The following is a 27,330-nucleotide window of genomic DNA, read 5'->3' as shown; positions in this document are numbered from 1 at the left end:
ATTTTGTTCTAAACTTGAAAAAGAATATTCAATAATTTTTTATTCGATATATCAAACTTCGAAGTGAACTGAAGCCGTTTGATTCAAAACTTTTACCTATTTACACAACCATAAATATAAAACTATGAGTTGTTATAGTAATAATAGTAAAAATAACAACAACAACCATAAAAATAAAAATAAAAATATTCTGTTCATAATATTTTGACATGATTTAGATTTTAGGAGGCAATCGGCTAACACTGACAACCACCCAAATTTCCCAAAATCAAGTGAAACAGTGATGAAGGAGCATGTGGATACGTGGCAATCGTGTAGAGCATTTCTTCAACACAGTCATCAAATCCACGAACTCGTGTCATCCTCTTTTCACCCGGTGTAGCTACGTGTCGTCAATCTTCCCAGCTACTCGCCACATCAACCACCAAGTGTCACAAAATGCATCACCTTTCATTTCTTTTAAATGAAATCCCAGCAGCTTCGCTGTTACGGTACTGCTCCAGCAGGTTACTGCATGCTAGCATTGCGAGGGTTTGAGAGTGCGCGCTCTGTTTCGGTTTCAGCAGTTCTATTTCTTACTTTGAGAAGCTCTTGTCGGTCGTTCACAGGATTTAACTTCACTCCAGACGAAGACGACATGTCGTCAGGACAAGAAAGAGCTGAACTTGACGCCAAGGCCAGGCAAGGACAGACTGTTGTCCCCGGTGGCACCGGTGGCAAAAGCCCTGAAGCCCAAGAACATCTCGCCGAAGGTAAAGCTTTCTAAATTTTTAATAATGGAGAAACAATCCAAAACGCAAAATATAATTCTTATATGTAATTATTTTGCGGCTCGGGCATTGGGGTCATGTGACATTTTCGTTAGTTGGTGCGCGTTATTTGAAAATAATCATAGATTTCTTAACTGTATAATGACTATCTATATATAAAATTGGGTGGTCGTATCATAATGAAAATATTTTTCGTGGTTTGTGCTTTTATATATTCTCTGGTGATTGTTAGTGTTGTTTTGGATGTTATTGAAAGTGAAGGGCGGAGCCGGGGAGGGCAGACGAGGAAGGAGCAGCTGGGGACAGAAGGATACCAAGAGATGGGCGGGAAAGGCGGGCTGAGCACTGGAGACCAGTCCGGCAGAGAACGTGCGGCGCAAGAGTGGGGTATCGACGTCAATGAGTCTAAGGTCACGACTACGAGCTAAATGCACATGTTTTGCTATTAGAATGCAGAAACTGGCACGTCTGGCTTAATTTTCTCTCTTTTGTGGTAATGTTTTAATGGTTGTGTGTTATGGCATCAGCCTGGTGTCTGCTGGCTGTGTGATGCGCTAGGGTAAGGTGGAAGATGTAATGCTGGTTTTCAATCACAATAAACTGATCGTTAATAAACGGGCTCCTAAGCATTTGCAATTAGTTGGACACAGTTGAAGGATTGCGGAGTCATGATCTGATTACGTGATGACTATGCACTATTACTAAAATGACTAGTGAAAGTGAAAGACATGGGGCAGAAGATTTTTAAAAGCCAAAGAAAAAAAAAATCAGTATTAAAAATCGTCCATCTTCTCTTCCTTTAGAAGCTCCTTTAGAAGCTGACAGGCTTTAGTTATATTTAAAAATATAATTGTTAAATAAAAATTAATAGTATTAATAAATATAATTTTAAATATTTAAAAATATAACTGTTAAATAAAAATTAATATTATCAATAAATATATTTTTAAATAATAATTTTAATAAGAATATTAAAAAAATTTACTATAAAATTAAAATAAAATAAATTTAATTTTTAAGTTATATAAATGTTATTGTCTGTCAATTTTTTTTTTAGTTTTTCTAGTTTTTAAATTATTCCATCTCAAACATTTTAATGTTTTTAAAGTTATTTAAGTTTTTAAATATCCCTCAAACCGTCTAGGCCAAAATAAAATTTTACAAAAAAAAAATCTTGGGATGTATTGTAATATATGTAGAGTACCTGCGACTAATCCATAAATAAAGAAAATTTCTCCACGATCAAAGCCAAGAGCCCCAGAGGCGGAGAGCTTGCGAGGAGGGACTTCTAAACTTTTGGACCTAATTGTAAATTTGTTAGACATATGAGGTATATGAAAATAATATTTATTATTATAAGGGGCTGTATGACATATGCTATGACAAACAAGAATCCGTTAAAGGTAGTTATCTCTGGTTTCATAGAAATCAATTATTCCTTTTTATGGATGATTTTATAACAACAGTTATCTCTGGTTTCATCATTTCTTGAAATCAATTATTCTTTTTTATGGATGATTTTATAATAAGATGATTGAAATTATAGATCAATATTGTATTTAAATATAAATTACTCTATTTAAATAGAAATTACTGTAATAAAACATGAAATATATAAATTTAACACTAAATTAATAAATTAATAAATTAATATTAAGTGTAAAACAAACCATAAATTATGTAAATGGAACGAAATACTTGTAAATATAAGGTTAAAAAAGTAAATTAATATAAGAGAGGCAAATTAGTATATTATTAGCAAGAAAAATAAAAACATCTAGATGTAACATAAGACTTGAAAATCAATATTAAGTATAAAATAAACAACCAACATATTTTATGATAATCAAAGTGTTATTCATCTCATTAAGAACTAGGTCCACCATGAGATGACCATGCACATATGTTAAGCTCTACTTCTATCAAAGATGAAGTGCTCAAAATATCTATAATAGTTTCCAAAATCCACACTAATTTTTATCTTGTTGATGTGCTCACTAAAGTCATTCCCATTGTAAAATTCAAATTTTATGTTGACTTGATTGGGGTTATGGCTTATTCCGGCAATTCTAATTTAGTTATGTGCTTAAAAGTTTTTAAAGCAGCTTTTGTGGTAAATGATCAATTGAATTAGATCTGTGAGATGGAGAATGTGAAGAAAAAGTGCAATCTCGTTCAAGGACCTAACTGAAATTAAGGGATACTATTAGGGCCTTAATGAGATAAAATTAAGATTAGGGGTCATTTTTGCAAAACTCTTTAGAATGTCGTTGTTTCGGTTTCAAGATTTTCTCTCAGAAACAGAATAGACAGCCGGTGAAGCATCTGATGTGATGTGAGTTTCGTAGTGCATTTTTAGTGGACATTCTTGCTCATTCTTGGTGCACATTTTTTGTCATTCTTAGTGCACATTTTAGTGCACATTCTTGGTTATTCTTGATCTTTTTTGTTCCAATTTATAAACAAAAATTGGCTATAAAACCAGCTGATCGATAGCCTCTGATATAACTTCTTTTTCTTCTTTGATTCTTTATAGAATGAGCTGAAATTTTGTTTCGATAATTTGCTTCTCATATAGACCTTTCTTTGTAATTAATTAATTGTGATTAATAAAGTGAAGCACATTTTTCTTTCTAGTTTGGTTCTTTGGTGCTATTCATTGGTTCTTGTGTGTGTTATGGGTTTATGATTCTTAGATCGTTTTCAACTCCAGTTGTTATAATTCTTCAAGATACGTTGTAATTCCCATGTAAAGGCTTTGAAACATCAACAATAATTTTGTTTAAAATACTTTTTGTAATAAAATAATTTACGACATGATGTTGATGGAAAATAGTTTTACGAGAATATTCAAAGCCACCCCTAAAAGTATTATGACCCCTAGGATTATAGTTCTATGGTTGTCACACGTATTGCCTTTGTTATTGTGTGTTTGCCTCCTTTCTAAATATTCTAGGTCAAGCAACATATGTGTAGGGAGAAAAATCAAGGTCACTAGAATCATAAAGGAAATCAACATATAATAAGATATGCAAGGAACAAAAAGAACATAAATATATAATTACAACAAATATGTCTTTAAAAGCACGCAAATGATCATCTTGGAGGTGTAATGAAGCTTCAAAAATTGTCTTGGATCTCTGGTAATGTAGGCATCCCCAAAGGATCATTTCTTGCATAGCTGAACTTGAAAGGATATACTAAGGATTGTAGTAGAGGTGTTAGAACATTAAGTAATTCCATAATCATAGCGAATGCTTGAAGCTCACCATTCATGGCAATCACATTATTATTTGGTTGAGCAATTTTTAAGAACCCATTTTGCTGTGGCAACTGGTAGTGCATGTTGTCAAAAGATGATGCATTAGGATAACTTTATGGTATGTCAGGAGAAAATTACAGTGCATTAACAAATGCATTAGGAGCTAAGGAATTATTCTGGCTAGGATTAGCATGTTGTGTAAAATTAGCTGCTTTGTAGTTGTTAGCAAGCGTATTATTGTGGCTAGGATCGACATGTTTTGTGTTGGTAACAATCACATTATTTAGCATGGGGTTACCATATTGAGAGATTTCTACAGAAGATTGCCCTTCATGCGGTAGAATGGACGATGGTTTTGCCATCTCCGGGCGAAAGTCATTATCTTCTCTAGAAATAACCACTGAGCCATGCTACGGATGCTAGTACTTCTCCCCAATAAGATAGTGGCATGTGGCCCCGGATTAATGATGCTCGAACAACTTATACTAAATGTGTGTTTTTTCGTTCAACAATGCCATTTTGTTAGAGTGTCCCCACACAAGTGATTTGGTGGACAGTTCCTTGTGATTTAAAAAACTGTTGAATTGTTGTACTCATATACTCGTCTCTATTATCAGTACGTAAAACTTGAATTTGTATATGAAATTGAGTCGTTACCATCTTATGAAATATTTAAAATAAAAAGTTTACTTTGTCTTTTGATTTCATTAAAAAAAAAATTCATATCATTCTGCTATAATCGTCAATAAATGTAACAAACCAATGAACTCTTCAAATTGTAGAAACTTTAACTGGTCCCTATACATAAGAATGTACTACCATGAAAAAAACTAGATTCTTATTTAAAGACTATGGAAAAGTAGTTTAATGGCTTTTTGAAAGTTCACAAATATCACATTTAAAGTTACAAACATCAAATTTTAGAAACAAACTAAGAAATAATTTTTTTAAATAACCAAATGACACATGCCTTAAACGTCTATGCCATAACCAAATTTCTGATTTTCTTTTTTTCATGAAATTATCTGCTACTAATGTGGGGCTTAGTTTTCCAGTATTTGTTGATGTCATCTATAAATAATACAAGTTGCCTCGTCTATTACCATAACTAATCGTTTGCTTCGTTTGGATGTCCAAAAGCATGCCAGGTATGTAAACTTAAACAAAGCACACATGATCTTAAAAAGACATATTAAACATGTGAGTTTAAACAAAACACACAAGGCATGTAAACTTAAAAAGGCACCTCAGGCACACCCTCTTAAAAAAAAGTTGCAAGACCTTTTTGGGCATAGCCTGAGAATGGCACATATGGGCTCCTATATTACGGCCTAACAAAACAAATTTGAGCATGGCACAGTGCAACCCATCACATGGTGGGCCGTGCTAATGCGACCCATGGACCCTCGCAAGTCTCGTTTTAACCTGTGACCCAACATATCTTGTACATATATCAACCACATTAATTGTACAACATATAAGTGCGAAAATTGCCAACCGCCAACGAGGCAACCCTTGCAGGTTCGGCTTGTAGCCGCTGGAAATTTGCTAGTTTGAAGCAGAATGCTCCCATTCCATGCAGAGTCACTGTGGATATATCAGTCATTGCTTCCTTTGCTTTTGCACTTCGCACAGCCATTCAACAAGAAGCCGTAACAACAAGCGCACTAGTTACTACAACCATTTCATAAGAAGCGACAACTCACTGCTTCATTGGCAGACTTGTAAAGATAAAAACTTATCAATCTCATCGATAGCATTGATGTGAGTGGTGGGGAACAACAAACGCAAGAAGGGAACCAAAGACGATGAAACAAGCTTCGGCTTTATTTTCTCCGCTGCTGTCTTGATTACAGAAGGAGGTGGTACACGAAACCACTTGAGATACCACGAAAGAAGTATTGAATTCTTATCTCCCTGGGATTCATCATCAGGCCACTTCCCAGAGGTCAAGTAGTTGCTAAAGTGATTTTGTAATCCATTTGAACAATTTAGAAGCTCTTCCACTCGCTTTCTAACCGACCCCATGAACTTAGATTGAACAATGCCACCTTTTGAGGTAGTCAATTTTCCACTCAACTGAGCATCAATGTAGGCTAGTGCAAGCTGCACCGAGAAATGGGTGGGGATACTTTTATTAGTACGTAATTCAGAAATTGATTTTGCAACAGACGTTATCCATATCTTCTCATCAACTAACTGATCCATCTCAGACATCATGCATTTGCCTAACTGCGACCAACTCGTAAACTCTAACAACTAAACAAAAGGATGTTTAGGTACAAATAACGTCCAGCATTTCAATGGAAACACCTTAGTCATTTTTGAAATTATAAAAGAGAAAATAGTTGTTTTAAGTTTTAAGGAACTGACAAGGGGAAAAAAAACTTGAATAATTTACTTCCGTTCTTGTCAACTGATAAGGTAGAAATTAATTATTAAAGCACAAATCACCAAATTATCTTAATTTCCAGAAGAGGAGACTGGATCCTGTAATAGAAAAATAGTGATAGGGATACCAAAACTGACCTTCAAATTGGAGATATTGAGTGAGTCACCTACAACAACATGACCATTGATAACCTGATCAACCATTGATCCTATCATTGTGTGCAACGACAGATAGACCTAGACATCAATAAGCAAAATCTCAATGAATGCCAGAAAAGTTGTCAATTGATTTACACGACAATACCCCTTTGTATGATAATCAGTTAATTCATTGCATTGTGTAGCAGGTAATTATGAGACCATGTAGAGAGTGGGAATTACTTTCCAACTTAAACATTACCTGCAAAAGAGCTGGTCTATCCTTGCTTATACACTCAAATAATACTTGTAAGCAGAATTCCTGGAAATCACCATCAGATCTGCAAAATGTTTGATGAATTGCAGAGCCACAGGTTACAACAATGGAAAGAAATTAATACTCTTTGCATAAATAATTTTGACATTCCAGATATTTAACCGTGCAAATTGCTTAATAATCACGAAGAGGATTCTGAAAATGGGTGAACTAGATACTTGCCTGCTATTCCAGGAAGGATCACAGCAGAGTTGTGCAAACGCAATCAAGCTAGGATCAGAGGAGAAGGTACTAACCAATTGATCAACAGCAACAGAACCAAGTCCACTTTTGTCATTAGTACTAGGATCGGATGTCAAACTAAACACCTGGATCAAGGACAAAGTGAAATATACGGTAAGCACTGGAATGAGCCTGGCCGTTATAAAATATAATACAAGCAATAACTAGCTTAGTTGGTTCACTCTCCTGTACATGTACAAGAGGTTTTGGGATCCAAATTGCACTAAAATAATAGTTGGTGAGGGAAGAATGGGAAAGGTTTTGATTATAATTAGTGAGAGTGGAGGACTGGAGGTAAGGGTTCCCAATAAATAAGAAAACAAAGACAATATGATGGAATTATGACCTTGTGCATTGCTCGTGATAGCAAGGACTGACACCCCACAGGGTCATCCACATATGAACATGCTCCAATCTTCCGTTTGATATAGAGAACACCTGAATTAAATGGGTCATTCTTGTCACCATAGCTCCACCAAGGTTTATCTGTTGAATTATGACAAATTTGGAATAATAAGGATCATCTAAAATTCACATTAGATAATAGAAGTGAAGTGCCAGAATCCACTAACCTTCAGGAACAAGCTCTATTACTTGAGGCCAGTATCGAGGGCCACAAACACAAACTCTCTTCAACTGCAAGCAGTAAATAAGTCATCACACCATGTTGTAGTTGCTTATGTGCATGTATAAGGATACTCATGATAATGGCTTTAATAGACAAAGTTCCTTCAAATCAGAAACTTTGCCTACCCTTCTCTCTGTTTCTCACGTGTGTGCATGTGCTTGTGTGTATCTGTGAATACCCGTGTGCTATGCCTGTGTGGAAGAAGTGGATCGAGATCCAATCAAATCCTGACTATTCCAAGAGAACTTCCCATTTTCACATTACAATGGTGAAAACAGAAGGTTGTGGTGAAACTGTCTAAATAATTTATTCCAAAATCTGCATAACTTACTATAGCACGTTCTGGCAGAATACAGGGGGTAACTTCACAATAACTTGTTTCTGAATAATGTTCAGTTTCCCTGACAGTAACTTCAAAAGGGGCATACACAGGGAGACCAGTGTCAACATCAACAGTCTGAATCCAGCGAGCCTCTGTTGCAAGTACGTACAAATGCCTGAAAGCCTGAAAAATTACAGTCAATTAAGGCAAGATACTAAATGAATAACAGGTCATCAGACACCATTTTCACAGGCAAAACAGATAATGATTCTTATATTTCTTATTTGATCTTTACAGAGTAACCAGTCCAAACCGACACCAATTAAACTAATCATGATCACTGGGAAATGGGAAAAATAATCGTGTAATTATTCAGAATCAAATGCTCTTGAGTAGTTTCTTGAAGGAGGAGGAGGAGGAGGAGGAGGAGGAAGGGGGGGGGGGGTGGGGGGGGGAACACTTGAGTACTCTGTTGAGGACTTGACCTATTTGTGCCACTCCATGACTGAAAAAGGAAAGGGGTACGTTTCTAATTCTTGGAATCAGGGGAGCACAACCAGATATATATTTTCAAAGTGGAAACTTTCATGTAGAATAGCTAGGGATTGTGATGTCCGTGATATACCAACACCAAGGGGTTGTTTGTTTTTAGGACCTAATACTGCACATGAGTTATATTTCTGTTATTTGGATTTTTAACATGTTTGTTTTCTCCACTCAATGCTTAAAATAGGCATTTTATATCTGATTAAAATTAAGTTACAATCCAAACATTCACTTTTGCATATGAATGGATGGAGTTGCACATTCACAAGTTTCCAGCTTAGGGGAACATGGAAGAAATAGTTACGAATCCAAATAATGACGTTTGTATAGTACTGGTGCTTTATCATTTGAGTTCCTGATTCACAATGTATATTCATGATATGTAACTTGTTGATTCTCAGTAACCAGATTCCTGTGAACATAGTTATACCTTTCACATGACATAAATATTGCTTTTAGCATACCTGAAGGTGGCAGCGGTTGTCATTTGGTCCACTGGGCAAGCGTGGATAAAGAGAAATAAATAAAGCAGCTATAGAGTTGTTATTTGTTGAAAATGTCCGCATTCCACCCCCAAGAAACAAGAAACCAATGGCTAAACTTACCTACAAGCAGTGCAGAATAAAAGTTATGAGGAACATTGGACTGTTGAAAGGCAAAAATAGTTATGTAACTTATTTCTCAACTGCATGTATCCCAAATGGATGCCCATAAACATGGTGGCATCCATCTCAAGCTTACATGAATTAATTCCTCTCATATGATGATGAAACACAATCAAATTAGTTTAAGGGTGAAGGCAACAACCATTGTGTGATCAGCAACATTTAAATATTTCAAAGGTTTGAAATCATCAATGGATTACATGATACAAGATTTAATTAACTTTAATTGTCAACTTAGGCTTTGCTCGTGATTTAATGGATGAAAGTGGCATTTAAAAAGCCTCCATTAACATAAACTAAGCAGCCAATTAAGACATTTGGCAGGCCAATCTAATTAGGCAAACTGTACAATTAAATATCATAGAATCAACAATGACAATCCTTTCAACTTTGTCATTATCTATTTCTTCCAATATTTATTACATGATTTGGTAATTCGACTCAAAATCTTAATTTTTTGATATGTTCTAAAGAAATCATTAGACTATCAAAAACTTCACAAATGCATAAGACCTCATGATAACGTATGGAAAAACTTACTGCCATCTGAATACCGTAACTTGCATGCCCATCTGCAGAATTTCGACCACGGAGAAATCTTAATAACCGAAAGGTTTGTAGATGTCCAGAACCAGCCATAACCTGTTCCGAATGGACAATATCCATAAAAGAAACTCAGCCACAACAGTACATTGAACGGAGGACAAATTGGAAAAATGACTATGTTTTTACATACCACAGACAATGAAAGAACAACTAGGTGAAGACATATTTCTAATGTGCACCGATCGACATAGCGAGACAATCCCTTTAGAAAGGCATTCCCTCTTGTAGCAAAAACAGGCTTGATCTGCAACCGTTAAAGTGGATAATTTTCACTAGGAAGCGGTGAGCATATATTGAGTAGCATCATTTTGTATACAGACCTCATTTAGAAAGTAGACTGCATATCCATAGAGTAACTCCTGCACATTTGCATTCTTTGTACCAGCAAATCTCAACCCTGCCCATGATTAAGGATGAACATAGTGGATCATCGGTATATTTGCTACAAAATAAATAGCATCAATTTAAATAATAATAATTTGATGCAAAATTAAATTGAAAATACAAGGAAAGCAACTAAACATGCACCTGAGGTAATGTTCGGTAAAGTAGGAGTTCTAATTAAAATAGAAACAGCATGTTAAATACGATATATATCCCAAGAAAAGGATGTGAGTGTAGGTTCACATAATTCCAACGTTTCTAGCCCCGTCAAAATGTACCATGCAAATGCCATTTCTTTATTTATTCTTTTGCTCCAACTACAACTCTGAAGCTAACTTTGTTCATTAGGAAACCAAGAATCTCTTTGAAAAATCCTTGAAATAGATGCATCATAATCAACAGAGCATCAGGAAATCGAATTAATGTTATAGCTTCAACCATGAAAAATTCAGTACCAGGCAACTAGAAAATCAAGCACAAATCTGACCCAAAATTTAGATAACTAGAATCATTGTGTGTGTCTGTGTGTATTTCTCTAAATTTTGTGAAGTTTTTAGTAATTAAAATTTTCATATATATTTATATTCATAAGTTTTCATGGCATGCTTCAATCATCTTGTTCTTTTTGAACAACACAACAACTAATTCTAGATAAGAAGATTCCTCACTAGATTACACCAGGAGAGATGCTTTAGGTGTTTGACATATTAATTACAGGAGGGGACAAAACTCAATGTTACATTTAGTAGATAAATCTGAAGAAATAACATACCAAGAGAAATACATGCCCCAGCCACTATATTGACATATGCTTGGACAAATGTTTCTGCATCCATTTCATCAACGTCACTAGTATCATCTCTAAGGGCTTCGACATTACTTTTGACAATTTCAGGAATCTGGGACTGAATCCAATCTTCAGATGGGTAGACCCTGAAACAGAAAAGCTCATTGACTCGGTTCGAAAAGTGTCTAAATAGAGGAAGCTTCAATTGTCAGACTGGTTAATCTGACCAGAATTACCTGCTCCACATGATCAGATTCCGAGCAATTACACGAAGCATTATGAAGTCAGGCCTCACATACTGCAAATCAAAATGTGTATTTGGAATGGAAAGCCTAGATACTATCGCCTCTGATTCAGTCTGTAATTAATAAATAACACCATGTGAGAAAATCTGTCAAATTTGGAGGTATTCTATGTGTATGAACAGTCACAAACTAATATTACAGAAATTACAAACAAAATAAACTGAGTAGCCACGTTACCTTTAAGAACATTAAAGAAAGAGCAATTATAGCGCCAGGTGCAGTGACATCAACATTGACCATGGTTCCATCCATCATCTACAAAACATCGGTTCCCAAGAAATGAATCTGAATATCAATTACTATGGGGATAAACTTATGTCAAGAATTCTTGCTCCAGACACAACATTGAAAATATGGAAAGATAGAATAATTCAAAATTAGCTCAGACAACCTGCCCAGCACAACGGTTGTGCTCATCTGCTGATAGTGACAAGAAGTGTGATCTTTCCTGGCAAGAAATTCAGGACAGAAATAATTCAGTAAAGTAAAATTAAGTAGATATTTTGAGATTGTGCTGCTCTTATAACATGACATTTCGGAAAGAGAATGTGCAGCTATTGTAAAAGTTGAAATAAGGAAACAAGTTGCACACCCAGAATAAATCGAGAATTAATAGAAGTAAACATGAAGTCAACATACATTATGAACTTCTTTGCCACCAATATAGTGGAACAATCGACCAACCAAAGTGTCCGTAAAACCAAGTGCATCTTCTCCTCGACCTTCAGTTAACATATAATGATTAGCTAAGATGACCGCCTCACAAAAATTTAACTAATGCAAATACCAGACCACTTGTACCCAATGCAACAAGGCCCAACGCAAATCCTGCAGAAACAGCATGACCCTCCCTTTCAAGAACATTATCACCTCCACTTCTGCGGCCTATTTCACCCTGCGACATATAATAGACAAGGTCAACTACAAGGCAATGGATAATAATGAGGAATCTTGGAGAATTAAACCCCACAACGCTGCATAAATCTTGTTGCATACCATATTTACAATATTCTACATGTAAGAATGAAAATGATACATATTGATCTTGGTAGCTACTAAGTAAAAACTACAGATCAACTGAATTTTCTCACCAAGAATATATATCAATTAGGTTCCCTATGATGTTCACACTCCACTTGAGTAGAATAAAATAAACAAGACTATAGAAATGAAAAATTTCATTGTTTCAATTCCTAATTTTGTATTTCAGATCACTCATTCACAAAAATCCTTGGCACCAAGCTAGCCATGGCTATTCTAAGTACAAAATGCTTCGACTGATTAACAAACATCAGTAGGATTACGCAAATGACCTGATTAGTCTAAATGTTATACATCATTAGAATGTTTGAGCACTACAAACAGTTAGCTGTAATTTGATCCACACCGGATTTATGGGTACGTTTTCACTTTTCACATATATCATTGACATTCCCCATTACGATAAACAATGATGTTACTTTAACCACATAAGCAGAATAAAACTATAAAAGGAACATTGAGCCAATCAACAAGCAAACTGGAAAAACAATATACCAAAAGGATTTGCATTGTCTGCGGGTGTGCCGATCCTTCATAAAGAAGTCCCACTGACATCAACGCTGCTGACTGGAGAATCATAACAAGAGAGTTGTTATCAGTATTACAATTAGGAAAATCACTGTAATTTTTGTACTGATAGTGTAAAAGCATGTGCACACATCTGAAAAAGGGCATATGAACAATAACAGCAGACCTGCAGAATTGTTGGTACTTCCAGCTCTACTGATGATGGATGCCTGGCAGGTATATGAACATAAAGGGACTGTCATGAAATAAGATAATAAGTTAAAACTACACGTAGGAAGGGACGCATACTAATATATCCATCCATTAAGAAGGAATTACATTAAATCATTTACAAGAACACTGTTCAAAAAGATTATAATAAGTCAATAACAAATAAATATCTATAGCTTCTAATCAAACAATATTATGAACATAAAGGGACTGTCACGAAATAAGATAATAAGTTAAAACTAAATGTAGAAAGGGACACATACTAATATATCCATCCATTAAGAAGGAATTCATTAAATCATGAACAAGAACAACTGTTCAAAAATATTACAATAAGTCAATAACAAATAAATATCCATAACTTCTAGTCAGAGAATATTTTCTGGTTAGCTTGAAGTCATGTTCAATTCCTCAAAAATCAAAATGACAAAAGAACCTATACTACAAGTTCAAATAGCATAAAATATCTGTAGGGAATTATGCGCCACTAATTTACATATCTGCAATAGGAATTAAATTAATATACGTAATATAGGAAGTCAAACAAAATCAAAAGGAAAAATACATAAGTAGAATAGTTATTCATATGTGATTTATGCTTCTTGATAATGAAAAAGAAAGGAAATGTAAAGCAAAAGGGTAGGCAACAACATAAGCAACAATGTTTTGTAACCTTTGATATTACTGGTTGCATGGTCCCTCTATAAGAAGCTGCCAGTCCAAGCATTAATCCAACAGCTGTGCTTTCATGTTCCTATAACACAAAAGCATCAGCAAAGTTAAAGAAGCGCTGAGATCAGAAAGAATAAGAAATTACAAATAATGGCAAAAAGAAGTATATCCCATATGCAAAATTCAAGAGAATCATGGAAATTTTCACCAAGAAAGGTGCTTGACTGAAAATCCTAAAGCAATCAAATAACAACACAAGCAGCTCAGAGACATACAGGCCAAGCAAAGCAAATATATAAATTTTTAGAGTAATCTTAACAATAATATTTTTTTCAAACTCTAGATAAATGAACAAATTACATTATTACAGTCCATAATAACAAGAAGAAAGAGCCAGAGTATAAAACCTGATAAAAGTACTTGTATATGTCACTAATTGTTAAAGCACGCAGATGTCCGTGCAATCCTAGTGCAAGGAGGAGTCCAGCATGAGTAATATTTGGCTCTTCAGGTTTGTTATACATTATCCACGTTCTTGACATTTTCCCCTGGAAATGAAAGGATTAAGTTTATCACAGAAAAGTCAATAATAATCATATGACATAAGCATATTATTAAGGGAAAACGGCCGTGGGGGGTGGCTTGTGGGAACATTTATGCACCATCTTACAAAATGTACGTAAGATCTTAAGAATAAAGAAACACCTGAATGGGTGACAGTCTTAGTCCAGCAGCAACAGCATTGTGAAACTCTGGCCAGGATTTAAGTTCTTGTATGTTCCTTATGTTTGGATCCAGATTAACCTATGAGGTGTAAGATAAGTAAAGTTGAAGAAAAGGAATGGTAAGAGTTTTTACAATTCCTAGGAACTTGTTACATTTAATTTGAATCAAAGGACACCTTTGAGCAAAGAAGAACAAAAAATCAGTATATCATTACACAAATTTGATATGGACATACAGTTGCATTTTGTTGGGCAGGCAACCGACCTGCTAAAACAAGCTTTGGGACTGTAAAAGCCTACATAAAATCACAAGAGTTGTTAGAAAGTGAAATATGTCTTCAACCAATAAATATAAATAGAAACTTTTCTCCAAAGAAAATAAATTTTTACAGTTAGGAATGATGGTACCTCAGTTAAAAGAGTATTTATTGTAGCCAGAGTAAATGCTCCACGGCCCAAAGGAAGTGCAGTGGTCCTTTGAGCAAGATGCCATAGCTGAGCCTTTATATAACAAAGTAGAGGAAGTGATAAAATAAAACAATGTAAACTTGGAACAAAGATACATATTAAGTAGGAAAACTAAGGTAGCCAGAATTTTTATTTAACACAAAAAGAAATACGAAGGTTCTGTAAGAACATAGCATAGATACATATTCAGTGCAGTTTGATGCTCTTTAAATGTGTCCACAATGTAAGATCCTTGTTATGCTATTATGCACAAACTAAATATACCAAATGCAGATTAAAAAAGAAGGCATCTATTGTCTACGCTCCTAATCCAATAGCTACGATCTGCTTGTTAAATAGACATATTTTGCTAGGGCTGGCGTCAATTAGAAGTCCAAGGATATAAAAACCGTTAAGGTCCATCAGGGATCTTTGAACTTAAAAATTTTCCAAGGAATAACAGACTGGATTTTTCAATTGTAAGTAAGGGAATAAAAATGATGGTATACCTGTTGCAGGTCCTGATCGGTAGCACTAGGACTCACAGATGTTTGAATAGCTACTGGTCTTGCAGAGCACAAAACACGTCTAACCTATTATAAGTTCAAATACATAAAAATTATATATATACAGAAGATAGTTGAATTTCAAGAAAATATTCCAGCACAACTAAATGAGGTCCGAGATGTGAATAAACAGGCAGTATTTTAAAGACCCAATTAATAAGTTCTACTAAATCGCAAGAATTCAACTCAACATTAATCCAGATTAAACCTTACGAATCTGCTGGTAATCCAACAACTAATTCCTTTTAAGTTACTTTCCACCATTTTAACACTAATGGTTCAATAAAGAAGGTCCAAACATACCTCATTCAATCGTAGATCACGACCATAACGTAACTGTGTGCCAGAGGCGAAGATATGCTCCATCCCATCAGTCATGGACCCATCAACAGAATCTGTATCTTCAAATTTGGTGCTATCCAATCCACTAGTATCAGAGACAATGGAAGGAACTGTCACTGGGTGCAAATGTAGCATGTAAGGTGTAGACATAGAGATTAAATTCACATTGGTCTGGGTTTCAAGTTCCTTAGATTTGCATGTATTCGCCAAGCACGACAAAGCCAAATCTTCTCGACCAAGAAGAATATATGCAGCAGCAGGCCAGTCAGTTGGAGGAGATTCTCGGCACTTATCCAATGCCTGTGAAGAGCAGAAATAATCATGTTGCTGGAATATTGAATTAAGATGCAAAATTTGGATACATAGAAATCATTGTGGGTTAAACATGCAACTGCCAAGATCACGTCACCAGTAATAGCTGTGCAGCAAAAAAGAAAGTAAACTTAACTTTTAAAGAGAGTTAAAAAAACAAAAATAAACAAAAATCAGATATTCAACCCATCCTATATCTATTCTTGACTAAAATAATTTATGAAACTGGAGTAAGTTCATTGTGATATGAAGTAATAACCGGTAGACACATTCAAGGCTATAACAATATATAAGTCCTTGCCCAGTGCTAGAAAAGATTACAAAACGTAGGCTAAAAGAAAGGACACTCATAGCTTTTTATAAATCATAAGTTACCATAGCCAACTTACATGTCGCAGCGGAAGAGATACACCACAAGGCAGCAAGTCAAGCTGCTGCAGTCCAAAATTTTCCCCCACCATTGCCAGCACCGTGAGCTCCTCATTACTGCAGAATGACCCAGGAGCTATGTTGCAAAAAACACCAGAGGGGAGCTTCTTCCCTATCGGCTTAGCACCCAACAACAAACTATAAAATGAGACTACCTTCCGTGCCCAGCTCACCACGGAACTTTCATCTTTACGAATTAAAGGTGGAAGGTCGTTCACATTTGCATAGTTATAACCATATTCCAAACAGTTTTCAAGCCATTTGAACAAACTGGGAGGATTTTTCTGGGAGACAGAATCCATGGACATCCCAAATTTCTTGGAAAGACAAGGAAAATCACGAATATAGTGATCTAAATAGTATTCCTCACCCAGAAACTTGGCAACATTGCACAATAGAACTGCCAACAGCTCCAAGTCCCTACTCGGTAATTGAAGTCTTAAATTAAAAGAACAATAATTGAAAGATATATTTGACCAAAAAGAAAGCAGATTTCCAAGCAATTTCCAGGTAACTGTGTGGAACGATTTGAATCAAAGTGCATAAAGCAAACAGTAAAAGTAAAATAATATACCATTAAGTTAAATTCATGGACCTGTTTGGTGCAAATATACATTAACGTATGTTAAAACACATGGTCCACCACATGAAGGAAAAAAGGGAAAAAAAGATTGCTTGCTTGGAAAAGAAAAGGTTTACACTTCACATTTAGGAGGTACTAATCGTCAATTATTTTATTTTATTTTTTCAGTACACAAGTTTAACACCACCAACACAATTCTACACAGCATTACGCATTTACTTACCGTTTGCGAAGAGTATCTAGTTTTAGACTCTCATACAACGAATGCAAGGAATCCAAAGACACCATGAAAAGCTCAGAGTAAAATGAGTCATTCAAGATTAGCGATCCATCTACTTCTTTTCTGGAGGAATTCGGTACCAGCACAGCAGGTTTTGTTCCAGAAATCCCAGCAATAAAGTTAAATTTGCAGTAATTCTTGTGAAAATCACTGTTAAGAAGGAACTCCCAAGATGAGTCTGGTGCTGAATTCAAGTGCTGCTTGGAGATTAGACTAGGTTTTTGACCCATTTGCATTATAATACTACAAAAAGAGTTCCATTCTGAATCCACATCAGAACTTGCCTCTGACAAGTAAGTAGAGTTGTTATCTCCCCAGAGAAGAACAAGAAAATAATTATAGAAATTGGAACTCAGCCCTTCAGCCATTGCTGTGATGCAATCATTTGTCAGTGAAGAGGAAGGGTTCTGCCTTAACTCACATCGGAATATCTGGACAATAGAACAAAAGGTTCTTAAGACCACAACAATTACTATCATTCAAATACCACCCATAAATAGAAACATTTGTGCAAACCCTGTTAATACACTTGTAAAGTTAGTGTAACTCGAATGGCAACAACTTAAGAAATTTAAAAAATCATTTGACATAAAAAAGGTCCAGAAAGTATTAAATTTTACTGGTAATACTTAATTTACAAGTTAGCATACCTGTCCAGTGTTTACCATGACATTGATACGCCCCTCAACGGCATCTGCAAGTCCTATTATTTTCAAGTCATGGGAGACAGAAGCTGCTTCTGAGAACTCTAAACTACGTGAAAGATTGCCTTTATGCAGAGAAGAAGGCAACATATATCGGCAGAGACACTGCTTTCCTGACTGCATTTATGATATACATATCCCACAGTCATACCAAGAGAAGGGAATTGAAGTACAAAAGGATGTTTGGAGGCAAACTTTTCCAAAAAAATTTTAAAACATAAATATCATGTCGTGTAGGAAAATTATCCAATATCTAAATGAATGTCCAGTAGACAAAAAGACAACAATTGTCTTAGTCCTGAAACCTAGAACTGGAGTTTGAAGCAATAGATCATAGCAGATAGATTAAATATAAATGTCAGTAATTATAGAATAATATAACATTAACATAACTTGCCAAAATAGAATTTTTTATTTTGAAGAAAATATTAATAAAGAGAAAAGTAAGTATATGCAGCTGACTATCATTAGACTTCAAGAGAAGGTTTTAAATACGTAACTAACAGAGGGAAGCTTAATAGATAGGACACTTATGCATACAGCTTACATAAAGGAGAAGCGCGTTGTCTGGAGCCAAAACAACAATGTCTGTATACTGCAGTAGTCCCACTTTCACTCTGGAAAAATAATTGAGAAAAGCATGACAATCATTATCGAAAAAAAACATATATATTGTTGAAAGTCAGAGATTGTAGCCTAATTTTGTGTACATATATTTATTCTTTCCTTGATTAGTTTATTTTTCTTAATTTCCCATAACTCCTTCCATAGCCTAGTCAGAGCAGTATATAATATGAAGATTGCAACTTCTATGAATAAGGTATATTATACTTTTCAATATTTTTTTCTCATGGTATCAAAGCTCTTGTTAGGTTTCTGGGCATCTTTTTGTCAACAGCTTTTCAGACTGTGTGGAAGAGGGTAAGCTTTCTATGTGGATAGGACGTATCAACACCCTTTGCATCTTAAAAAGGAAATATCTAAGAATTGTGTTGGGTCCTGAGGACCAGGATGGCCGAAGATCAAAACCTAAATGTGCCAGGGGTTGATCATCGAAGCCAGGGCGAAGAAGGAATTTGAACGGTACCATTTGCGCTGCGGGCAGTTAGTCTTCTCATCGGTTCCCCACCTAAAGAAAGAATGCTATTCCTTCCGACCTCGGAAGGTTTGTTCTGTGACTTTAAATATCTGATTAAAAATGTCAGATGTCAATGAATCCAGCTTTGGTGTCAACATTAAACAAGTTCAAGTCAATAATTCTGTTGACAATCCGTTATTGCAGATTTACAACTCACAAATTGAATGGCCAAAACTTTCTGCAATGGTCACAACCTGTGAAGTTGAAAATGGGCTATCTTGATGGTTCAATAGACATGCCAGAGGCTGATGACCCTTCACATAAAATCTAAGATGAACAGAATTCTATGATAATTTCATGGCTTATTGATTCAATGGGCCCTTACATTAGTCAGGCGTTCCTTTTCTTACCATCATGATTCAATGGGCCCTTACATTATCATGCGTTCTTTTTCTTACCATCATGATTCAATGGGCCCTTACATTATCATGCGTTCTTTTTCTTACCAACAACACAAGATTAATGGGATGCAGTCACAACTCACAAAGACATATTCTATGATAATTTCATGGCTTATTGATTCAATGGGCCCTTACGTTAGTCAGGCATTCCTTTTCTTACCATCAACACAAGATTTATGGGATGCAGTCACAAAGACATATTCTGATCTTGGAAATACTGCAGAGTTCTACGAACTTAAGTGTTGTATTCATCAACCAATCAAGGAAGTGATACAGTGACTACATATTACAAAATCATGAAGAGCTTATAGCAAGAATTGGACTTGTACCATGATGGAGAATGGAAGTGTAGAGATGACAGTAAAAAAATTTAAGAGGTTACACGAGAAGAAGAAGGTGTTTGAGGTTTTGGCTGGTTTGAATCCAGATTTGGATGAAGGAAGGGAACGAGTACTTAGCAAAGAACCTCTTCTTGCAATTAGAGAAGTCTATGCATATGAGAGAAGGGAAGAACGTAGAAGAAAAGTAATGATGAACAGCCCTAATACTGATAATTCTGCCTTGATTAATTGTGCTGATAATTCAGCGTTGTAAGTGAACAATGAATACTAGCAAGAAGAAAGATGACAAGGATAAACTTTAGTGTGATTATTGCCATTACCCGAGACATATCAAATAATTTTGTTGGAATCTCCATGGAAGGCCACAAAACTCGGGGAAGGGTAACGAGTCTTATGGACAAAATTCAAAGGGTTTTCAAGCTGCAACTAATAACACTAATGCAAACTCAGGGAATCAAGGATCAAATCTGTTCGCTACAGAACAACTTGAGCAACTTGTCAGGTTCATGAGTCAAAGAACTTCTTCTAATCTAGACCAAACAGCTAATTTTCTAGATACCTTCAATATCTCTTCAAATACTTATTGCCCTTAGATCATTGATTCAGGGGCAACCGATCATATGACTGGTTTGTCCATCTTATTCTCTACTTACATTCCTCTTTCCAGTAAACAAAAGGTGAAAATTGCTGATAGGTCTCTTTCTTCAGTTACAGGAAAAGGTTCAATTTCAGATTCCAAAACAATGATTTTAAAATCAATGTTGCATGTCCCTAATTTGTCTTGAAATCTTTGGTCTGTCAGTAAACTTACAGAAGACCTTAACTATATGGTTAAATTTTCTCCTTCCAACTAAGAATTTTAGGTGTGTATGGGGAAGAAGATTGGCAGTGCTAAGGAGGTGGATGGACTTTATTATTTGGAAGAGGAGCCTGAAGCTTTGATTAGTCTATCCTTAGTTGACAAAATTGTTTCTCAAGTGCCTAATGAGAATGAAATTAGTTTGTTGCATCTTAGATTAGGACACCCAAATTTTTCATATTTAAAGTTGTTCCCAATGTTATCTAAGAATAAAAGGGACATCATCGTACTCATTCTCATTTTCCTGCCCAAACTTATAAAGTTTTACAACCCTTCTCTCTTATACATAGTGATGTATTGGGTCTTCCCAGTTTTGCCAATATTTTTGAAGCTAAGTGGTTTAACAGTTTTATTGATGATCATACTGGAGTGTGTTGGGTGTATTTACTAAAAGAAAAATCTGAAGTGTCTAAAACTTCTCAAATCTTCCATAAAATGGTTCAAACTTTCTGCAAGTTCAAGTCAATAATTCTGTTGACAATCCGTTATTGCAGATTTACAACTCACAAATTGAATGGCCAAAACTTTCTGCAATGGTCACAACCTGTGAAGTTGAAAATGGGCTATCTTGATGGTTCAATAGACATGCCAGAGGCTGATGACCCTTCACATAAAATCTAAGATGAACAGAATTCTATGATAATTTCATGGCTTATTGATTCAATGGGCCCTTACATTAGTCAGGCGTTCCTTTTCTTACCATCATGATTCAATGGGCCCTTACATTATCATGCGTTCTTTTTCTTACCATCATGATTCAATGGGCCCTTACATTATCATGCGTTCTTTTTCTTACCAACAACACAAGATTAATGGGATGCAGTCACAACTCACAAAGACATATTCTATGATAATTTCATGGCTTATTGATTCAATGGGCCCTTACGTTAGTCAGGCATTCCTTTTCTTACCATCAACACAAGATTTATGGGATGCAGTCACAAAGACATATTCTGATCTTGGAAATACTGCAGAGTTCTACGAACTTAAGTGTTGTATTCATCAACCAATCAAGGAAGTGATACAGTGACTACATATTACAAAATCATGAAGAGCTTATAGCAAGAATTGGACTTGTACCATGATGGAGAATGGAAGTGTAGAGATGACAGTAAAAAAATTTAAGAGGTTACACGAGAAGAAGAAGGTGTTTGAGGTTTTGGCTGGTTTGAATCCAGATTTGGATGAAGGAAGGGAACGAGTACTTAGCAAAGAACCTCTTCTTGCAATTAGAGAAGTCTATGCATATGAGAGAAGGGAAGAACGTAGAAGAAAAGTAATGATGAACAGCCCTAATACTGATAATTCTGCCTTGATTAATTGTGCTGATAATTCAGCGTTGTAAGTGAACAATGAATACTAGCAAGAAGAAAGATGACAAGGATAAACTTTAGTGTGATTATTGCCATTACCCGAGACATATCAAATAATTTTGTTGGAATCTCCATGGAAGGCCACAAAACTCGGGGAAGGGTAACGAGTCTTATGGACAAAATTCAAAGGGTTTTCAAGCTGCAACTAATAACACTAATGCAAACTCAGGGAATCAAGGATCAAATCTGTTCGCTACAGAACAACTTGAGCAACTTGTCAGGTTCATGAGTCAAAGAACTTCTTCTAATCTAGACCAAACAGCTAATTTTCTAGATACCTTCAATATCTCTTCAAATACTTATTGCCCTTAGATCATTGATTCAGGGGCAACCGATCATATGACTGGTTTGTCCATCTTATTCTCTACTTACATTCCTCTTTCCAGTAAACAAAAGGTGAAAATTGCTGATAGGTCTCTTTCTTCAGTTACAGGAAAAGGTTCAATTTCAGATTCCAAAACAATGATTTTAAAATCAATGTTGCATGTCCCTAATTTGTCTTGAAATCTTTGGTCTGTCAGTAAACTTACAGAAGACCTTAACTATATGGTTAAATTTTCTCCTTCCAACTAAGAATTTTAGGTGTGTATGGGGAAGAAGATTGGCAGTGCTAAGGAGGTGGATGGACTTTATTATTTGGAAGAGGAGCCTGAAGCTTTGATTAGTCTATCCTTAGTTGACAAAATTGTTTCTCAAGTGCCTAATGAGAATGAAATTAGTTTGTTGCATCTTAGATTAGGACACCCAAATTTTTCATATTTAAAGTTGTTCCCAATGTTATCTAAGAATAAAAGGGACATCATCGTACTCATTCTCATTTTCCTGCCCAAACTTATAAAGTTTTACAACCCTTCTCTCTTATACATAGTGATGTATTGGGTCTTCCCAGTTTTGCCAATATTTTTGAAGCTAAGTGGTTTAACAGTTTTATTGATGATCATACTGGAGTGTGTTGGGTGTATTTACTAAAAGAAAAATCTGAAGTGTCTAAAACTTCTCAAATCTTCCATAAAATGGTTCAAACTCAATTTCAAGTAAAAATATAAGTGCTTTGAACTGACAACGGAATGGAATTTTTTTCTTCTATGATGGCAAATTATTTGACTAAGAATGGAATTGTTCATCTATCCTCTTGTGTTGATACTCCCCAACAAAATGCAGTGACAAAAAGGAAAAATTGACATTTACTTGAAGTTGCTCAATCTTTGATGTTTACTATGAGGGTGCCAAAGTATTTGTGGGGTGAAGCTGTTTAAACTGCCTCTTATATTCCTCTTACTACGAAATATTTTGTCACCATAGATGTGACTTTTTTTTAAACTAAGCCTTTTTTCTCCAAAACTTCTCTTCAAGGGGAGGAATATAATATGAAAAGGAGGAATATAATATGGAAGATTAGTTTTGCGAGTTTTTTCCAACATCTACACGCTCAGGTGAGCCATGTGGCTGAGAATGTTTCTAATAGAGTTGAAGATGTGGAAAGCTGCATTAATGAGACTGTACTGTGATAATAAAGCTGCCATTAGCATTGCTCATAATCCAGTCCAACATGATAAGTAAAAAACATATTGAGATTGATAGGCACTTTATCAAAGAGAAGCTGGAGAGAGGTCTGATATGCATTCCATATGTTACTACTCAAAAGCAAATGGCTGATATTCTCACCAAGGGATTATCAAAACAGGTCTTTCAATCACTGAATTCCAAGCTAGGAATGATAGATATCTTCGAGCCAGCTTGAGGGGGAGTGTTGAAAGTCAGAGATTGTAGCCTAATTTTGTGTAAATATATTTATTCTTTCCTTGTATGGTTTATTTTTCTTAATTTCCTATAACTTCCTTATATATCCTAGTCAGAGTAGTATATAATATAAAGATTGCCACTTCTATGAATAAGATATATTTTCCCAAATTTTTTTCATATATATATATATAGACACACACATAGAGACATAGAAAATAAGGAAATGAGAAAAAAATTTAACTCTACCTTGGGCGTGTTACTATGACCGGCGCAGCAGCAACTGCTGGTATACTCCAGCTCATGTCAGGTTTAATATCAAAGAGAATCTCATTATTTATTTCAACAGACTGAAGCCTTAAAGCCAACAACTTTTTTTGTTCTTGAAGAAGAAGACAAATTATAGGAGCTGCATCATCATCAGTAGCTAAAAATACCTGCAGGTTTTTGCCGCCATTCAAAGTCACAAGAACCAAAAAGGGTAACATACACTATATAACACTATCTCACACGCTTATAATAAACAAGCACTACAGGTATTAACAAAAATTCAACAATAACCGCATTCAGATCACATGCACATTGGATAGAAGAAACAGTGTAACAAGGGATATGTGATGATGGAAGTGTGTTAAAAGCTGATTCAAGAAGGTTAGAAATGCAAAAGTGAAATTTGTGGAGAAGAATAAAAAATAATTTTAACAACCAAAATGAATGTGAATTCTTGCTAACATAATCTATGGGATGATTTGAAAAGGTTTACTTAACCAGTATGCACCAATAAGTCAACCAACTATTGTCTGCCAAACCCTCAGTGAATCTTTGAACTAAATTCCTTGCTGGGGATATAATGAAGCAGACCAGACACAAAACACAAAAGCGCAACTGATGTGCACTATCCAAAAACAATCCGTGTAAGAGTAAAAATCAATCATCAAATGATAAATATGCTCAATATTCTTCCCCATAGATTTATAAACTAAAAGGAAAAATAAAAGTGAAAGATTTAAAAAATAATTGAGACCTTAGAAGCAGATGTCTGGGCTCCTTTACCCTGCCATATTCGACGGAACAAAAATTGTTTTGGTAGTACACCAGCTGGAACTACATCAGACAAACTAGCACTTGCCACTTCAGGGATACAATTAACAACTTCAGCAACCCACACAGAGTGCTGCATCTTTCCTGCAAACAAAATGAGGAGATCAAACATTACCAATTGGGAACAAAGAGGGTAGACTGGAGGAGTTCAGGGAAATCAAATTACTTTTGAGAGGTAATCAAATGAACCTTTATTGTATGATGCCATCAAAGGAATTTGATCACTTGTCCAAATTGTTCTTTCATCAAAATCCCTCATTATATTCAGTTTTCCTCTTTCTTCAATATATGTACACTGAAAGTTCAACAAAATAAAAATAATAACAATAAAACAGGGTACTTATCAGAAAATCAACACAAGGGGGGTGGGGGGTGGAGGTGTTAACGCTACACAAAAGCAGGAAAGGTTAGATACAACATTCACATGAAACAAGGCAGTCACAAAGAAAGAAAAGAAAATTTGAAACTGCTGCAGAAGCTACAGAATACAAATACAACCTGTGGTTCCTCCAGCAGATCACTTAGAATCAGATGTGAGGACATGGAAACTGTTTCTCCTTTGATATTATGGTTAAAGGAACTTGGTAAACTGTAATTATTTTGTGGACTGTGCCCAATTTCCCTTCTTGGACGGGGTATATCACGAGCACCTAACAAATGGCTTGATGATGGAAAAGGAGCATGCACTGGAAAATTCCCTTCAATTGACTGGAGTAGCAGGCCAAATGGAAGAGGCCATATCGATGTGATGGTACGAGGAAGTGGAATGGATATCACTTCACCTGTTCAAATAAAAGAATGGAAGCACAATTTCCTTTTACAATATGAAACGAGGCTATTGTATCAACTCATAAAATATATTCGATAAACTAAAAACGGTAGATACAGGATGCAGGTATAATCGTGGATTGTGCAGTAAAATGAGATTGGTGTCATAAATTGTGACAACATTTTCCTTCTCTTCAACAAATTTGACATCATTTCCAAATAATTTTTGAAACTAAAAGGATAAAATCCTCAAAATGGATATTTGGCAGTTAAACTATCTACTGGGATCAATTATAAGCTTATTTGAGTTATGAATAACCATTTTATAGTCGGCTCACCTGATGTGTTGTAAATCGTCAACGACTCAATTTGTAAGACACAAAGAAGGGCTTCAGAAATATCACCAATATGACACCAACATACCTAGAACATAGAAAAAAATAGCCACAAAAATAAATAAAATATATCATAAAAGAGAAACTACAACATCATGCTATCGACACTACATAAAATAGAAATTGAATAGTCAGTTTCAGATCACATAAACAACAGAAAACTTTCTCAAATTGACCTTCTTCTGATTTAAATTTAATAAAAACTTAAAAAATGATTAATCTCAGCTCCATTAACCAATATGCAAAGACAAGTATTAAAAATAAAATTGATTATGTTTACCGTGATAACTTGTGAAGGTAAAGTGAACCTCTTAAACACTCGAGCACCAGTCGTCCATATAATCCTATACAATAGAAGTAGTTAAATTATTGCAACTACAAAGGAGTTAAATGTAGATTTGAGCAAAATTAACACGAAATTCGAAAATTAATATTCATTTTTGCTACATTTAGTAAATTAAGCTGAGAAGAAGAGTTACCGATTTCCTCTAATAAAAAGCTCGTGATCACTGCAGTTGCTCGGCGCGGAGATGGAGCAGCCGCCATTATTATCGGCTTCGGCTCGCTCTCTGACGAATTTGGGGTCGAAGAGGAAGTAATCGTACTTATCGGCTAGATTATCAGGCGGCTTTCCGTCGAGAGCTTCGGCAATTAAGCCGAACGGCTTGAACTCGCCGAGAACTGATAAGCGGCGAACTCCAACCGACATGTCGGTGGCGATTTGATATGAAGTTGTTACCGAGCAAGTGAAGTGAAGTGTGTAGTGGGAGAAATTAAATTAATTATAGTCGTTTGAGTCCCGCCTTTTTTTTCTCTTTTGTATGGTGCTTGGGCTTAAACCCTAGGGCTTTTAAACTTTTTTTTTTCTTTTTTCTTTTTGGGGAAAATGGGTTAATAATATCTGGTCCCTAATTTATTACAATTTATCAATAAGGCATCCTATGTTTATTTCTATCAAAAATGTCCATTCTTGTTGAAATGATAAAATGATGAATTTATCAATGCCTAATAT

General features: G+C 35.3%; 2 protein-coding genes across 4 annotated transcripts; one reads left to right on the top strand and one right to left on the bottom strand.

Annotated features, from left to right (window-relative positions):
• The first annotated feature begins 478 nt into the window (after window positions 1-478).
• Window positions 479-1,385, top strand: LOC107178010 (late embryogenesis abundant protein EMB564). The gene is made up of 2 exons (XM_025101123.2): window positions 479-752; window positions 1,032-1,385. Exons 1-2 carry the CDS (start codon window positions 515-517, stop codon window positions 1,196-1,198), a joined length of 405 nt encoding a protein of 134 aa, XP_024956891.1. The 5' UTR covers window positions 479-514; the 3' UTR covers window positions 1,199-1,385.
• Window positions 1,386-5,206: 3,821 nt separating this feature from the next.
• On the bottom strand, window positions 5,207-27,151 carry LOC102625759 (anaphase-promoting complex subunit 1). 3 transcript variants are annotated; one of them, XM_006486239.4, is made up of 37 exons: window positions 26,798-27,151; window positions 26,599-26,662; window positions 26,262-26,346; window positions 25,654-25,937; window positions 25,345-25,450; window positions 25,079-25,239; window positions 24,304-24,491; window positions 18,750-18,819; window positions 18,149-18,319; window positions 17,442-17,929; window positions 16,596-17,055; window positions 15,856-16,194; window positions 15,496-15,579; window positions 14,948-15,040; window positions 14,776-14,835; window positions 14,520-14,618; window positions 14,222-14,362; window positions 13,816-13,896; window positions 13,099-13,167; window positions 12,900-12,971; window positions 12,165-12,258; window positions 12,003-12,085; window positions 11,755-11,811; window positions 11,541-11,618; window positions 11,295-11,416; window positions 11,044-11,204; window positions 10,208-10,284; window positions 10,018-10,131; window positions 9,822-9,923; window positions 9,081-9,221; window positions 8,080-8,253; window positions 7,693-7,756; window positions 7,467-7,606; window positions 7,061-7,206; window positions 6,824-6,902; window positions 6,562-6,660; window positions 5,207-6,138 (listed from the first exon to the last, which is right to left on the bottom strand). In XM_006486239.4, the coding sequence occupies exons 1-37, from the start codon at window positions 27,025-27,027 to the stop codon at window positions 5,743-5,745; spliced, it is 5,472 nt and encodes a 1,823-aa protein (XP_006486302.1). In that variant the 5' UTR covers window positions 27,028-27,151; the 3' UTR covers window positions 5,207-5,742. The 3 variants fall into 3 exon arrangements, with proteins under 3 accessions (XP_006486302.1, XP_015388200.1, XP_006486303.1); XM_015532714.3 differs by lacking the exons at window positions 25,654-25,937; window positions 26,262-26,346; window positions 26,599-26,662; window positions 26,798-27,151 and having other exon boundaries at window positions 25,322-25,450; XM_006486240.4 differs by lacking the exons at window positions 5,207-6,138; window positions 6,562-6,660; window positions 6,824-6,902; ... (1 more) ...; window positions 7,467-7,606; window positions 7,693-7,756 and adding an exon at window positions 7,774-7,939.
• Between the last annotated feature and the right edge of the window lie 179 nt (window positions 27,152-27,330).

This window comes from Citrus sinensis, chromosome 4 (genome assembly GCF_022201045.2).
Source record: "Citrus sinensis cultivar Valencia sweet orange chromosome 4, DVS_A1.0, whole genome shotgun sequence".
Classification (NCBI taxonomy): Eukaryota; Viridiplantae; Streptophyta; class Magnoliopsida; order Sapindales; family Rutaceae; genus Citrus; species Citrus sinensis.
Note: the sequence above shows the minus strand (reverse complement) of the source record. Positions and strands in the feature narration are given on the sequence as shown.

Bases quoted from the DNA above. Each gene is read 5' to 3' on its own strand.
- LOC102625759 (XM_006486239.4), bottom strand. From the start codon at position 27,027: ATGTCGGTTGGAGTTCGCCGCTTATCAGTTCTCGGCGAGTTCAAGCCG. The intron at 14,836-14,947 runs GTACCATCATTC...GATTTTATGTAG, and splicing joins TAAATACTCTTTTAACTGAG to GCTTTTACAGTCCCAAAGCT. The intron at 11,417-11,540 runs GTAACGTGGCTA...TATTAATTACAG, and splicing joins TTTCTTTAATGTTCTTAAAG to ACTGAATCAGAGGCGATAGT.
- LOC107178010 (XM_025101123.2), top strand. From the start codon at position 515: ATGCTAGCATTGCGAGGGTTTGAGAGTGCGCGCTCTGTTTCGGTTTCA. The intron at 753-1,031 runs GTAAAGCTTTCT...TTGAAAGTGAAG, and splicing joins CCAAGAACATCTCGCCGAAG to GGCGGAGCCGGGGAGGGCAG.